The sequence below is a fragment of the Oreochromis niloticus genome, linkage group LG8, assembly GCF_001858045.2.
Source record: "Oreochromis niloticus isolate F11D_XX linkage group LG8, O_niloticus_UMD_NMBU, whole genome shotgun sequence".
Classification (NCBI taxonomy): domain Eukaryota; kingdom Metazoa; phylum Chordata; class Actinopteri; order Cichliformes; family Cichlidae; genus Oreochromis; species Oreochromis niloticus.
In genome coordinates this window covers 14,382,382-14,396,412 of record NC_031973.2, presented here as the reverse complement: position 1 = coordinate 14,396,412, position 14,031 = coordinate 14,382,382, and the positions used below count along the sequence as shown (strand labels likewise).

The 14,031-nt window shown below is 40.7% G+C and overlaps 1 protein-coding gene across 2 annotated transcripts; it reads right to left on the bottom strand.

The window, feature by feature from the left end:
- Nucleotides 1-105: 105 nt before the first annotated feature.
- tdrd1 (tudor domain containing 1) lies at nucleotides 106-14,003 on the bottom strand. 2 transcript variants are annotated; one of them, XM_005471264.2, is made up of 26 exons: nucleotides 13,964-14,003; nucleotides 11,044-11,211; nucleotides 10,883-10,920; nucleotides 9,740-9,800; nucleotides 9,445-9,559; nucleotides 9,227-9,293; nucleotides 9,014-9,094; nucleotides 8,734-8,913; nucleotides 8,489-8,632; nucleotides 8,238-8,403; nucleotides 7,730-7,813; nucleotides 7,463-7,639; nucleotides 7,266-7,373; nucleotides 6,788-6,958; nucleotides 6,268-6,510; nucleotides 5,836-5,955; nucleotides 5,160-5,267; nucleotides 4,737-4,904; nucleotides 4,162-4,467; nucleotides 3,965-4,081; nucleotides 3,712-3,837; nucleotides 1,726-1,893; nucleotides 1,236-1,640; nucleotides 969-1,034; nucleotides 787-830; nucleotides 106-632 (listed from the first exon to the last, which is right to left on the bottom strand). In XM_005471264.2, the coding sequence occupies exons 1-26, from the start codon at nucleotides 13,986-13,988 to the stop codon at nucleotides 561-563; spliced, it is 3,528 nt and encodes a 1,175-aa protein (XP_005471321.1). In that variant the 5' UTR covers nucleotides 13,989-14,003; the 3' UTR covers nucleotides 106-560. The 2 variants fall into 2 exon arrangements, with proteins under 2 accessions (XP_005471321.1, XP_005471322.1); XM_005471265.4 differs by lacking the exon at nucleotides 13,964-14,003 and adding an exon at nucleotides 11,477-11,628.
- Nucleotides 14,004-14,031: the final 28 nt, after the last annotated feature.

Genomic DNA, 14,031 nt, shown 5'->3' with positions numbered 1-14,031 from the left:
ACACATGAAACTACAGAGGCATTCAAGTTCAACGTTTTCCCTTTGGTTTACTGTATAGAAAGCTTTAGTAATCCACCAGCTTAAAAGAACACAATCATGGCTGTATTGTCTTTTTTCCACAAAGTTTTATGTAAAACTCAAACATGTCATAACAGAAATGAGTCAGTGTGAACATCTCACCTGAACAGGTTATTAGGACTGTATAAAGGAACAGATGGCAGCACAGCATGGGCCACAACACTTACAGGAGACACACAAAGATAACGAGAGCTGAACATGTCGTTGCTGAATTTCTGCATTTTCTTCCAGAGGAAAAACAAACACAAAAAATAACTTCAGCTTAGCCAAACATTAAAAACATAAGAAAAAGAGGCACATAAGAGTAGAAAGTCACAGGTAAGGGAACAAAATTAAAAGGTACAAAGAGACTTCTGAAATACGGAGAAAGCAAACACAAGCTGGTTGGCAGCTTCTGGAGACGAGATTCAGTTTGGGAGAAACAATCTGGGAAAAAACAACAACCTTGATTTCAAAAACGTGGTGAACAACACTGTTGAATCCTATTTCTTCTGTCCAACAAACATTTGGATCAGCGAAAGCTGCAGCTTCATCAGCTCTTCCAGCTTATCGATCTGTGGAAGAGAAGAGCAGATAAAGCAGTCGCTCGTTTGCATTTAATTTTAGAGAAAAATACAAAGACATTTTGTAGTATTAACAAAAGAATTTATAAAATAGTGCCATTTAAGATTTTTTAATGTTAATCAAAACTGTGAGATCAACTCTGACCTTGGCCTTCAGGGTCAGACAGCAGCAGCCTGAGGTCTGAAGGGCTAGGATTTGAATGAGAGCGGTAAGAGAATCAGGTTAAGTCAAATTAATCAGCGCACAACAAAACATCATGTCCAAAGAAATTCAAACATGTCAGTTCAGGTGAAAACGATTCAGTTTCTAATCTAAAACATACACACCATTACTGTTGTAAGTATTTTGGATTGGTGGCTTTATTTGCTCAGTTATCTCCTTCACTGGTTCTCCTGAAGAACAAAAAACAATGATCCATTCCTGTTATCAATTACATACTTGACACACATCTTTTTACCAACCTAAATATACTTAAGCAAAGTAAAATACTGCACTTTAAAAATATCACATTATTTTGGATACATTTTGTCAGTTCTCTTTACACTAAAAAGAAACCAGTAACTTAATCCTACAATCACAATGTTATTACGAACCACAGGCCGCTGCTGCAGAAATATTCATCTTCTCTTCAGGATGCTGGGATGTTGCATCCAGAGTATTTGCCAGCTCTGTGGTGCTCATCGGCTCTTTTTGGTTTTCGGGTACCAATTTGGGCTTAGAGCCGTCTGGTGGGGCTGCAGTGTTGACAGATGTGCTGCTGCCAGTTTTGTCAGTCTTCTGGGTCGAGGTTGTGCAAGGGTTACTTTTACTCTGGGCATGTAAAGCTTCTGAGATCATGTCAGTGACGTTTCCCCCGCCCTTCTCAGCGGGCAGAGTGAGTGAGAGCACGTTAGCAGAGCCATTAAAGTGCTGGGCTGTGGCGAGGACCCCATCCAAGACCACGTTTTGAAATATCAGCTGCAGTTCCTGAGGCCACTCTGCTGGAAAGTTCTCCTTACCTATCAACAAACATGAGGCAGTGTGACACGAGTCAGCAAACTAGCAAAGCCCAGAAAATTACAAAGAATACTTGTGCTGCCTTACCAGCGAGGGTGCAGCGAGTGATCTGAAAGGGAAGCTCCAGCAGGTTGATGGGGATGGGCAAGATCCGGGAGAATGCCACCTTCTCACTGTTGCCATAGTCTGCATAGAGGACACTCACCTCTTTCTCACCAACTTCTAGGATTACTGCACGGTACCAGTTATTGTCAGCTGGAGAAAAAAAAAAGAAGTCTAATTCTACATTTTGTTTTGTAGTCACAGGAATTCCAACACAATTTAGAAAAAACAAAATGGTCAAACTACTCAGCATTGAATGAAAAATTACATTTATCCTCATGAGACAAACATATACAACTCCTCTGACCTTACAAGCACTAAAAGCTCAATCAAAACAGACCCGTAAGCTGGACTGTGGAATGTAACCCCAGCTAAAGCCTACTCTGTGTATACTGTGTTTAAAGCCACACACACACAGTGTAATTATACCTACTAGAAGACATGAAATTACCAGCTTAGCTCTGTAAGAGCAAGAACTTCAGGTGGGGCTTCCAGACCGCCAGCAACGAAAACTGGATATACACTAACAGGATTAGTGGAACAGCAATTCTGTCCTCACTTGATTTTTTTGTTACCATGTTTACATTATTTATTAAATGAAAATTAGAAAACAACATTTCCTCAAAGCAATATGAGATGTGAAAATTAGTCTCCCTCAGTCAAGCAAGGCGAAATATATAAAATTAGATTATCTGTGAATATCTTATTCAGGACTAGCCTTCAAGTACCATGCATCAACTTTCGTGAGAACCCATTTGCCCCCTTGTGGCTAGAAACAGTTACTGCATTGCCTGCGAATGGTGAACTAGTGCTGGTCACTTTGTGTGTATAGCAGGGTTTTAGTTACCTAAAAATCAAAACTAGGTGAGAAAAAAACTTAACTGAAATTAAAATAAAAAACAATAAAAAAAAAAACAAAAAAAACCACACTGCACATTTGAAAGAACCCCAAAACCACCCTTAAAATTGAAACCGAATCAAAATTAAACTAGAAAAACAATTAAATACAAAGTAGTAAGAAAAAAAAAACAACTTGAGCCAATTTTGGTTCATAGACAAGTTTCAGGGAATCTTCAGGACGAAGAGGATACTGTTTAAGATCAGACGCTGCCTCACTTCAGCAGATGTGTAGACAGGGGCACACAGATGTTTGGTCAGAAGGTTTTACTCTGCACATGAGGGTGAAGACGAAACTGATCTCCAGAAGACATGAAGCTAGAAAAGAGTCTTTTCAACATGTTAATTAAGGTTTGTGTGTTATTTTTGTACTAAACCTAAGTACCCTGAAAAGGTTTCCAAAATTTTTTAGCTCTTGTAAGTTTCATCAAGGGCTCAGACAAAGCTTTCATAGGTTTAAAATTACTCCTCAAACTTTATTCAACAATGAGCAGTCTCAGCCGTACTAAGCAGCTAGTTAACACCCTAAAGCAAGTGCCTAAAATTAAAATACCTGATGCCTACAAAGCAGCAGAAGGCTATAAGAGGTCAGCAGTGTTTTCAAATTAAGTAGTAACAGCAGAGGTCAAATTGCCCAAGAGCACTTTCACAGAAAACTGCTTGTAGGATCGTCAGAAAAGCAAATCAAACCACTCGTCTGATTGCAGAAGACCTTCAGAAATATTTATGAGGGCTTAAGAGGGTCTGAGGATCTCGCAAAAATAACTGAAAAACTCTCACCTATCCATAAAAACCATTTAAGAACTATGATTCTTGGAAAAAGAGGCATTAAGTAATTACCATGCATAGATGTGCATAACTGTTTACTCTTTCTCATTTACTTAGAAATAAATAAACATTAAGCAAAATGTGATCTTAAAATGCACTGTGTGTAAAATGCACTCTAATGTGTAACTGTGACCAACCCCTTCAAAGTCACTGTAACAGGCAGTAGGACGCACAACAGTCAAGTTTAAGTTAATCTCTGGACCTCCGTGCTAACAGAGTATCTAATAAGACAGTGTTTTCACTCACCTGAGAACTGAGCACAACAAGCAGCCCCAGGAGCTGGTTTGCCCTTTACGGCTGTGGACAAGGTGGCCTGGCTGTTGCAGTAGACAGCCAGCTCCACCATCACCTCCTGAAGCTTTTGTTGATCCACTACACAAATAAATAAATAAACAAACAAACAAACAAACACGAGCATAGAGAGCAATTACATAGGACACAGCAACTTCTATGTTATGTACATATGTTTTATAAGACAGTAGGAGACAACTGGTTCAACCTTGAGTAGGACCCAGCAGGTAAAAGATGGAAGGATTAATGATGGCCGCAAAACAAGGTTGAAAGGTATCACTGAGCGGCAGCTCCACAGTCTTCCACTCCACTGGAAAAGATGGCACTGAAACCACAATGCAACATTATAAATAAGCCTCCTAAATCGCCACCAGCATCTTGAGGACTTCCAACACTTTGGCTGACCTTCTGTGGACACTTCTGTCTGACTGGAGACTTGAGTTTGTAAGGGATCTTGCTCATTTTTCTTCACGCTTTGTTTGGTTGCAGTGCCTGTTGTTCCATGCGTTTCTCTGGCGGTCTCTCCAGGAACTTTAGCTAGTTGCTCAGAAATTAAGGCAGCCGCCACACTTACTCCTCTGCTCTCCAGCTCCACACCGTAGCCCTGTTCAGTGACAGAGAGGACACGTGCAGAGAGCTGCTCACCATACACCTGAGTCTGGAACCATAGCACAGCTTCACTGCTCCACCCTGATCCAAGAGGCTCCACGCCTAAAAATCAAACACACCACTCAGTATAATCTACCCTTTTAAATGTTTGTTTGATTGTTTTTTTATTCAAACGTGAACAAACTTGCAGCCTGGCTTTCACACAGTACCAAAGCTATAATGCAGTCTCTCCATGAATGTGGCAAAATATATGACAATTTCTCACATGGCCCCAATAAAATACAAGACAAAATGTATCAAATATGCTTCATATTGTGAAACAGAGCTCTCAACCACACACACACACACACACACACACACACACACACTACCTGTTAGCCAGCAGCGAACTGCCTGGAAGGGTAGAGTCAGTAGCTGGGCTGTAATGGATCGAAGGTGGCCCTTTTCAACTGTCAAGCTGTACCCATAGTCCACAAAGTTCACAGCTACCTTGTCATCAGACAGCCCCGTCACCATAGCCCGACACCATGCTCCATCCTCTGGGGAACAAATAGCACATCATGTCCCATAAATGCCCCAAACACAAAGAAAGACAAGATTCATTATGAGTGGATTTAGACCACAGTGCAGGGAAAAACTTTGTCATATTTGGACTTTCTATAAGACAAACAGCAGCTATAATAAAAATCCCTGAACCTTCAAGTGACAATAAACTGTGGTTTGTGTCATGTTTTAGCAATCTGCTGCTGAGCTGATGACATTTAAAAAGTCAGTGGTACAGCAGATGGTCTCACCAGGTAACAGGGCACAACAGGGCTCTCCCACCTTGGGCTCGAAAGGTGACGCCTCAGCCTCACAATGCTGCTTTAACTGAGCCCCCAGCTCTTTCAGGCGCTGGTGGTCTGACAAACACACACACAGATAACACATGCATGCACCAATAAATGAATCCTCTGACTCATGCTGTTACTCTCTTCATACTGGATATTTATAGCTTAATTACTGGCATTTTATTAGAGGTATTGTTCTGCATTTTTTGCTTGATTGTAAACACCATGTTGGGGTTGCCCACCTCATCATATTGTTTGTTCTGCTTACAAAGACAATAAAGACCCATACTACCATCCATTCTCTTCTGCTTATTTATTACTGTGGTCTCATTAAAAGTATCTGTACTTTTCTTTTCAACATCATCTGAATGTTTTTTCACTAAATAAAACAAGACTTTGCTAACATTTATCTTTAAATTGGTGGTGCTAATGCAACTGTACATTTTTACAATATATGGAAAATATTGCAGAATAATTACATGATTGACAATCAGTTAGAATACAAGGCCAATTAAGATGATATAGATTTACTGCCTTTAAAATCTAAAAATAAGTAGTTATTAACGAAAAGACTGTATATTTGCCGAAACAATGCTGCTATGGGTAAAAATGGCGGCTATTTAGGCTAAAGAAACAATACCTGTAGGATTGTCAATGCGGCAGTAAAACGCTGCTGGGTTCTCCACGACAGTGACTAACAGTGCCACCACCTGGCTGTTGCAAGGAAGCTCAGTACAAGACCAAACTAGAGGCTCACATGCTGGGAGAAACAAGGAAGCCACATTACATATACATTTAACCAAGTTATAAAGTGCTTTGCTTATTCATGTTTAACTTATCCACAAACAAGTGGTGACTATGGCAGGTAAATTTACGACCACAAGAAGAAAGTCCATGTCAATGTCACAGGTCTCTGCCAAAAAGGAATATTTGCTTCAGGTTTCCAGTTCTACGTCATCATCATTTCCCCCAAGATGCATCAAATAATCCAAATGAGTCTCCCCATTAAAAAAGAAAAAACCCAAACAAACTAAAAAAACCAATAAAACCATTACTTTCAGATCCATCATACCTTGGGCCTCTGCAGTAACCGCCGTCTCATTATCAGTAGTAACAGCACAAGGTGCAGCGTAACATGCGGATATCAGCAATTCAGCTATATTGGCCTGTGGATCACTGGACTCATCAATCATCGTCACCAATGCTTTGCCCTCATGTGCACCCTGGATTTCAATGTGCAGTATTCGGTTTGACACTCTTCGCTGCAGAGCCAAAAGGCAGTCCTCTGACCAGCTCTCCCCAACAGGCTGAACCCCTGGATTGGAGACGCCGGCCCCAAAAACAACAGAGGGACACACTAATTATTTGTGCTTCTGTATGATTTTCTCATTAACAACAACAACAAAAAAAAGGCAACACCAAAGAAATGTAGTGTTTTTAAGTCAAAGTATACAAGCAACTTTAAGTAAAAATAGGACAAGTGTGAAAAATTAAATGACATTTGGCATAAAACTGAGCTCTCTCACATTCACAGCTTAACATGCTTAAGAATTTCTAAGCACTCAAAATCTACTGCATAGTGGAAATAATACCTGCTAGACCACATGGAATAGCCTGCATGGGAAGGGCTAAGAGTGAGGAAGCGATGGGTCTAAGGTGACCTAACCCGACCTCCTCAGAGTTGCCAAAATCAAGGTACCCCACACAGACACGTTCCTCTGATGAATAAGCCAGAATCTTAGCCCTGTACCACTGCTTGTCCTCTGGAGAGAAACCACGAAGAGCCAGAAAGTACATTTATTACATTATTTTAAAAACACGCCATCTCTGAATTAGCTTGTTAAACATATTTCACTAGGACTGCCAGAAATTGAAACCTGGAACCACTGAGGGGATCAATTTGACCCCATCCCACAACAACAGCACCAAAGGTGAAGATTAATCGATGAAAAAAACCCACAAAAACAACAACAACAACAACAACAGAATACTCAATTACTAGAATAATCAACAGCTGTAGCCCTAATGATTAGGTTTTAGTTTAAAAGAATTCCTTGATTTTTACAATACCTGAGAACTGGGCACAGCATACTGTGCCGGGAGCTGGTCTAAAGTTCTGTGGGGTTGCAACCTGAGAGCAGTGTTCCCTCAGCTTTAACTGCAAATCCTGAATCAGTCCTGCAAACCAAAGTCTCAGCACAGGTTAAAGGTATATAAAAAGGTTGAGTGATTTAAGTTGCATTAATAGTTCAGCAACAGCTTCTCACCAGCGTTCTCCACCTTTTGCACGATAAGTTCGGTGGGTGACTGGAGGTGGGTGACCACAACCGAGAGCTGATCACCCACCGCTTGTGTTATTGGCTCCGGTGGTTGAGCCCAGGTATTGTTATCTTTTCCATCAGAGAGGCACCGGAAGTTTTCCAAAGATGCGCTCATCATGGCATCTGGGGAAGAAAAAGAAAAAACAGGTTACAAAAACACATTTTAAATGTTACAAATTGCACTGACTGAAGAATGTTGTATATGAATCTTACTGATATCTTGCTCAGTTGGTGCGATGTTGACTGGCTCTTTATCTGCATAGCCGTGTTCAAGGAGGAACGTGCTCAACTGTTTTCCTAAAAGAAAGAGACCAGGAGAGAGCTGGGCTTAAAGATTTTAACTTCAGTAGATCCTTTAAATGTAAATGGCCTGTATTTGTATAGCGCTTTACTTAGTCCCTAAGGACCCCAAAGCACTTTTCACTACATTCAGTCATCCAGACATACATTGACACACTGATGATGGCAAGCTACGTTGTAGCCACAGCTGCCCTGGGGCGCACTGACAGAGGCGAGGCTGCCGGACACTAGCGCCACCGGGCCCTCTGACCATCACCAGTAGGCAATGGGTGAAGTGTCTTGCCCAAGGACACAACGACCGAGACTGTTGGAGCCAGGGCTCGAACCGGCAACCTTCCAATTACAAGACGAACTGCCAACTCTTGAGCCACGATCGCCCCGTAGATCCTTTAAATGTGCATCTCTGTTTTATATAACTCACCCATGGAAAGCAGAATATCCACAGCATGAATGCGACCATCTTCTACAGTTTCCACCAGCCTAACTGTGACAATCTTGCCAGCCAGCAGCTGTCTCACAGCAATGCAGCACTCGCCTGACCAGTTCCCCGCCACCGGCACAACCCCTGTGATACGACACTCCATTGCCTGCAAATAAAAGAGCCAAAGACCAAATTTAAAATGCCAGGATGTCACAGGGAATGTATTAAAAACTGTGCAAACATGCACTCACACATGGGCAAAAGGGCTTGATTTCAGCCGTCAGGGCTCTGATCCTATCCACAGGGACATTTTCTTCATTGCCAAAGTCAATGTAAAGGATGTTAGCCATCTTATGGTCAGGAGCCAAAGTCTGTACAAGGCCTCGGTACCAGTTCTAGACACACACACAACAAAAGGGGGCCCAAGTCAAAACACAGCCAATGTAAATATTACAAATAGCAACCTGCAGACTTGCTTAAGAAGGCCTCGGCTCACCATATCACAGGAAAACTGAACCGCGCAAATCTCTCCAACACAGGGTTCATATGTTGTCACTGAGGAGCTGCAGTATGTTTTCTGAAGCTCTGTACTGATGCTCTGCAAAGATTCCAGCAACTCAGGGCTTTGAGGGACGAGGAAAAACCTGCTGGGGCTGTAGAACTCTACAACACACGCCTAAAAACAGCAACAATCCAAATCACTCCTTCTGGTATTTAATAACACAAAAAAATCTGCTTTTACTTTTGAAGCTTGAGGCAAACTGGATACATTTTACCTGGATGTCTGTTCCCTTGATGATCTTAGTTACATGCAAGTCCTTAAAATAAACCCTCTGGAAGCTAGATGATTCACCATGCTTCAATATACAAATTTAAAAAAAATAATAACACAGATTACTTTCTTTAACTTAGTTTTGATTTCAAATTGTGCAAATGTGAAGCTTTCAACTTTTACTTGCATTAGCATATCAGTGAACTATTGCAATTACCTTCGGCTCCCCCAGGCTGGCTCTGTCTTCTTTAGCTGGCACAGCTGCTGCTTCCACTGGTTTCCCTCTTTAGATTAAGATAAACAAACAACTTCACATTACACATTGGGCATTCTATCCAATTTCATTCTATGCTGGTAAAACAAAAAATGGATATTTAAGCATTCATTAATATTAACAACTGTCAGCCAGTAGCACATTGTGTTGCCCAAGCTTACTTTACAGGCTCTGGATCAACGGCCTTGCACACATGTCTGTGGGTCTTCCAGTCTTCTGTCTGACAAGCCACTGAACAATAAGGCACCTTCTTGCAACGCTTGCATCGAAAATTGCCTGTGAATGAACACTGTTATTTTAGACTTTACTAAAATGCTTACACAAGAACAACAGCGCTGAAATGAGAGTGCTAATCACTAAAGATAATCAAAAAAACAACAACAAATTAAGAGCCTCTGGCTTAAAAAAACCATGCTGCCACATAAACACAACATCTCATTTAAACTGTCATATTACCTTGCTGACCACAGTAGTAGCAGAAATGTACAGTCAGAGATGGTGGACCAGATCCCAACATCTGTAAGGGGAAACAAAAATAGTACTGACTTTTATGTCGATTCAGTCTTCTACTTCTTTTGCCAACTCCTTTTAGAGCAGATCATCTGTCTCACTCTAACCCTATCAATAGCTTCCTCCTTTGTCACACCAACCCTCTGCATGTTCTCCTTCAGTGCATCCATTAACCTCTTCTGAGGTCTTCCTCTTTCTCCTGCCTTATAACTCACATCATCCTGAGTCCAATATATCCACTATCCCTCCTCTGCCCATGCCCAAACCATCTCAACCATGGCTCTCTAACTTTGGCTACGTTCACACTGCAGGCGAAAGCGCATCAAATCCGATTTTTTTGACCCTATGCGACTCATATCCGATCATGGTATGACAGTGTGAACGGCACAAATCCGATATTTTCAAATCCGATCTGGGTCACTTTCGTATGTGGTACTGAATCTGATACATATCCGATGTTTTAGAAAGCGACTGCTGTTTGAACGGTCATGTCGCATTAAATCCGTCTTTTACGTCACTGACACAAGACAGACGCCAATTATCAGCGCCGGAGAGGCGCCCGAGAAGACATCGCGAACGCTTCCTGGCCATCCAGCGTAGATGTCAGTGAAACTGTTGGGAAGACAACGTGAACATTTTATTTGTACTGTATAATCTGCAGATTCTGACAGAAATCTGCAACTATCCTTTGAAGCACCGCTCCTCTCTAAAACAGCATTAAGGATAATTATTAGGTTATTTACATGTAAATAACAAAATAACTTAAAGCAAAAATTGGGAAACGTAAAGTCCGAAGTCTTTATATTAAGGGCCATCAGTCAAACAATATTGTTTGCTCTGGGTCTAAACAGAGCGCGTTGTGTGTGACGTCTTCTTTTGCGCATGCGGGCCGCTTTGAGCGTTCACACTAGAGCACATTTGCTGTCGCATTTTATTTGTAGTGTGAACACGCAGACAAAAGAATCGGATTTGATCAAAAAATCGGGATTGAGCATTAAGACCTGCAGTGTGAAGGTAGCCTTTGATATACGTATTTCTAATCAACCCCACACAGATCTAGCAAACGACAAAACCATCAATCATACATACTCCAGATTTATTCCTGTTCACTGATGAATTTATGGGACCTGCAAAATGAAAGGAAGAACAAAACGAGCAAATTATCTTTTACAGAATTATCAGATTCCTTCATTTTCAGTTTTATCTCTGACTATCGGCATAGCTGGACATTTTTGGGTTTGTTTTTTTACCGTCCACAATGGCGCCTGATGGGGGGCGGACGGCTGGAGCACTGGGCATGGTGAGGTGTCTTGGAGGAGGTAATGTAGCGCAAAGACCCGCTGGGATCGACGAAGGTTTCCTCAAAGGCAGGTTTGGTCGAACCAAGTTTGAAGAAAATGAGCGGTTCATTTCAGTACCTTTCAGTGTTACATAACAAATGACTGTATCAAGACATTATACTTAACTTATGTCTACACTTTAGCATCCTTAGCTAGCTAAAGGTTACTAAAGCTACGACTCAAGGTCACTTAATGAGGCATTAGCAAACTATTTTTAAAAAAAAAAAATCACGTTAAACGAGTAAAAACCTCCACCAACACATCTGAAGAGCATTATTCTGTCAAATAATCCAGTAAACCTAAGGTTTTAGTGTACTTGTACACCGCAGACTCAATGTCATACCTCGCACGTGTTGTTTGACCAGAAAAAGAGAGGAAAAAAAAAGTGGTGCTCATGCGCAGTAGCATCAGTGTCGCACAGGTCACAATGCTCACAAGCTAAAATCAACTCTCGGTAATCCCCTCAATGATACTGTTATGTGGACCTGCCACAATATCTTTCACCTCACCCGTCTATCAGTTTAGTTAACAATTACTGAAGGAATACCCGATATGTTGGCTTTTTATTGAGAGGTTAGGAGGAAACGTAGGAAAAGTAACTGGAAAATCTCTCAAGAAAATTTGAGAAAGGACCCCAAACCGGTTGCACCCTGAGCCTGGTTCTGGTGGAGGTTTATTCCTGTTAAAATTAAAACTGTTCTCACTGTCCCCAAAGTGCTTGCTTATAGGCCATCATTTCATTGTTGGGGTTTTCTCTGTTTTCTTTGTATTATTGTTTTCTTTGTATTATTCCTCAAGGGCACTGAGGAAGCTGTTGTTGTGATTTAGTGCTATATAAACAAAATTGAATTGAATGGAAATGAACTGAAAGAGTTGAAGTTTGCTTGTGTGGCTTAATGCTGAGAAAAGCACTAGAGATGAGATGTTTTATTTGAGGATGTTGGTAGAGCCATATAAAGAAGGTCTTTGTGGATCTAAACAAAGCAGATGATATGATGCCAAGAGAGGAAGTGTTGTTGTTTCCAGTAACTTCTTGTTTCCACTGGTGATTGACAGGCTGACAGATGAGGTCAGAATTCAACTTGCCAACCATTACAAACAATTACAATACAAATAATTACAATACAAACAATTACATTATCAAATGTTGTCTAAGCCATACTTATTGAGTACCAGGAGTAGCACATTGTTTAGTACTTCATTACATCAGTGCAAGTTATTTGTTTAAAAGCAGCGTGCCCAGTGTTTGTTTTTATTTTCAATTTATTTATTTTTTTACATTTTGTCTTTTACTTTTTTAAAACTATCTACATTAAAGACTAATCTAAAGCCATTGTCTGTGTATCCCATCCCATTTCCTTAGGATGTTTTGCCAGTAAAAAGTGTCATTCTTGTGTCATAAAGCCTACTTTACTTTAAGCATTAGCAAACCTTCTATATGCCTTCAAAGCTAATTTAAAATGGACTGAGGCAAAATAAAAAACTGTCCTGCAATCAGACAAATCAAAATTTGAAATTCTTTTTGGAATTTGCTCTTGGCTAAAGATGAGAGGGACTATCCTGCTTGTTATCAGTACTCAGTTCAAAAGCATGCATCTCTGATGGTATGGGGGTGCTTAAGTATCTATGGAGTTGGTAGTTTGTACATCTGGAAAGGCACCATCAATTTTGAAATATATATATAGCTTTTAGAACAAAATATGCTCATCCAGACAGCATTTTTTTCACAGGTTTATATATTTTAGCACAACAACACTAGACTTTATATTCCAAGCATTATAACAGTATGGCTTCATAGTAGAAGAGTTCAGGTACTGAAGTTGCCTGCCTCCAGTCCAGGGCTACGTCCACACGTACACGGGTATTTTTGAAAACGGAGATTTTCCGTTTTCGTTTTAAAAAATAATCCCGTCCACACGTAAACGCAGAAATGAAGGAAAACGCTGCTAGGAACATGCCAAAGCAACAGGTGGCGATATATTCCTAACCGTGTAGAAATGTTGGCCAATCAGAAGTCTAGAAGCCTCGGTGGGAAATAGTAAACAAAGATGGGGCATAGAAGCAGAACCGAGTTGTATGTGTGGAGGGACAGTAACTGTGTGTGTATATGTAGGCATTTAAACACTGCAGAGAGTACAATTAACAGTAACAGTATTATAGAAATTCATTTCACCGAAACAATAACGTGGCGCACAGTGTGACGTCAAAAAAGGCGCACACCTTTGACGCTGCGTTTTCTCCGTTTTCCTCGTCCACACGTAAATGCAAAAACGGAGTTTTCGAAAATATCCACCCTGGCAGGCGTTTTTAAAAATCTCCGTTTTCAGTGACCGAAAACGCCGTTTACGTGTGGACGAAAGGTGCAAACGCATAGAAAAATCTGCGTTTTCAAAAGTACCCGGGTACGTGTGGACGTAGCCCAGGTCTTTCACCAGCTGAAAACAGTATCATGAAATGAAAATGTACAACAAAGATGATTCAGGACAGACACAAATCGTACAGCATTCATCTCCCATAAGTCTAACAACTGATCCCCTCAGTTAACAAATGTTTATGGGCTCTTGTTAAAATAAGTTTTGATGCCATCAAAATAAGTTTTGATGCCATCAAATTCAAAATTACCCTTTTATTTTATTTTATAAAGGTACATTTATAAAAGTTTGAACATTTAATATATGTTGATTGTTCTACTGTGAATAAAATATGGGTTTATGGGATCTGCAAATCACTGCACTCAGTGTTTATTTACATTTTACACACCATCCCAATATCTTCAGAACTTTATTTTTCCAGAATTCTTCTAGAAAATAAACGTGGGTGTTGTAGATACCTGTAGCCAGGGCTGGGCTGTCCATGGGCTGGAGCCTATCCTGTATTTACGTCAGACAAACGTCATTT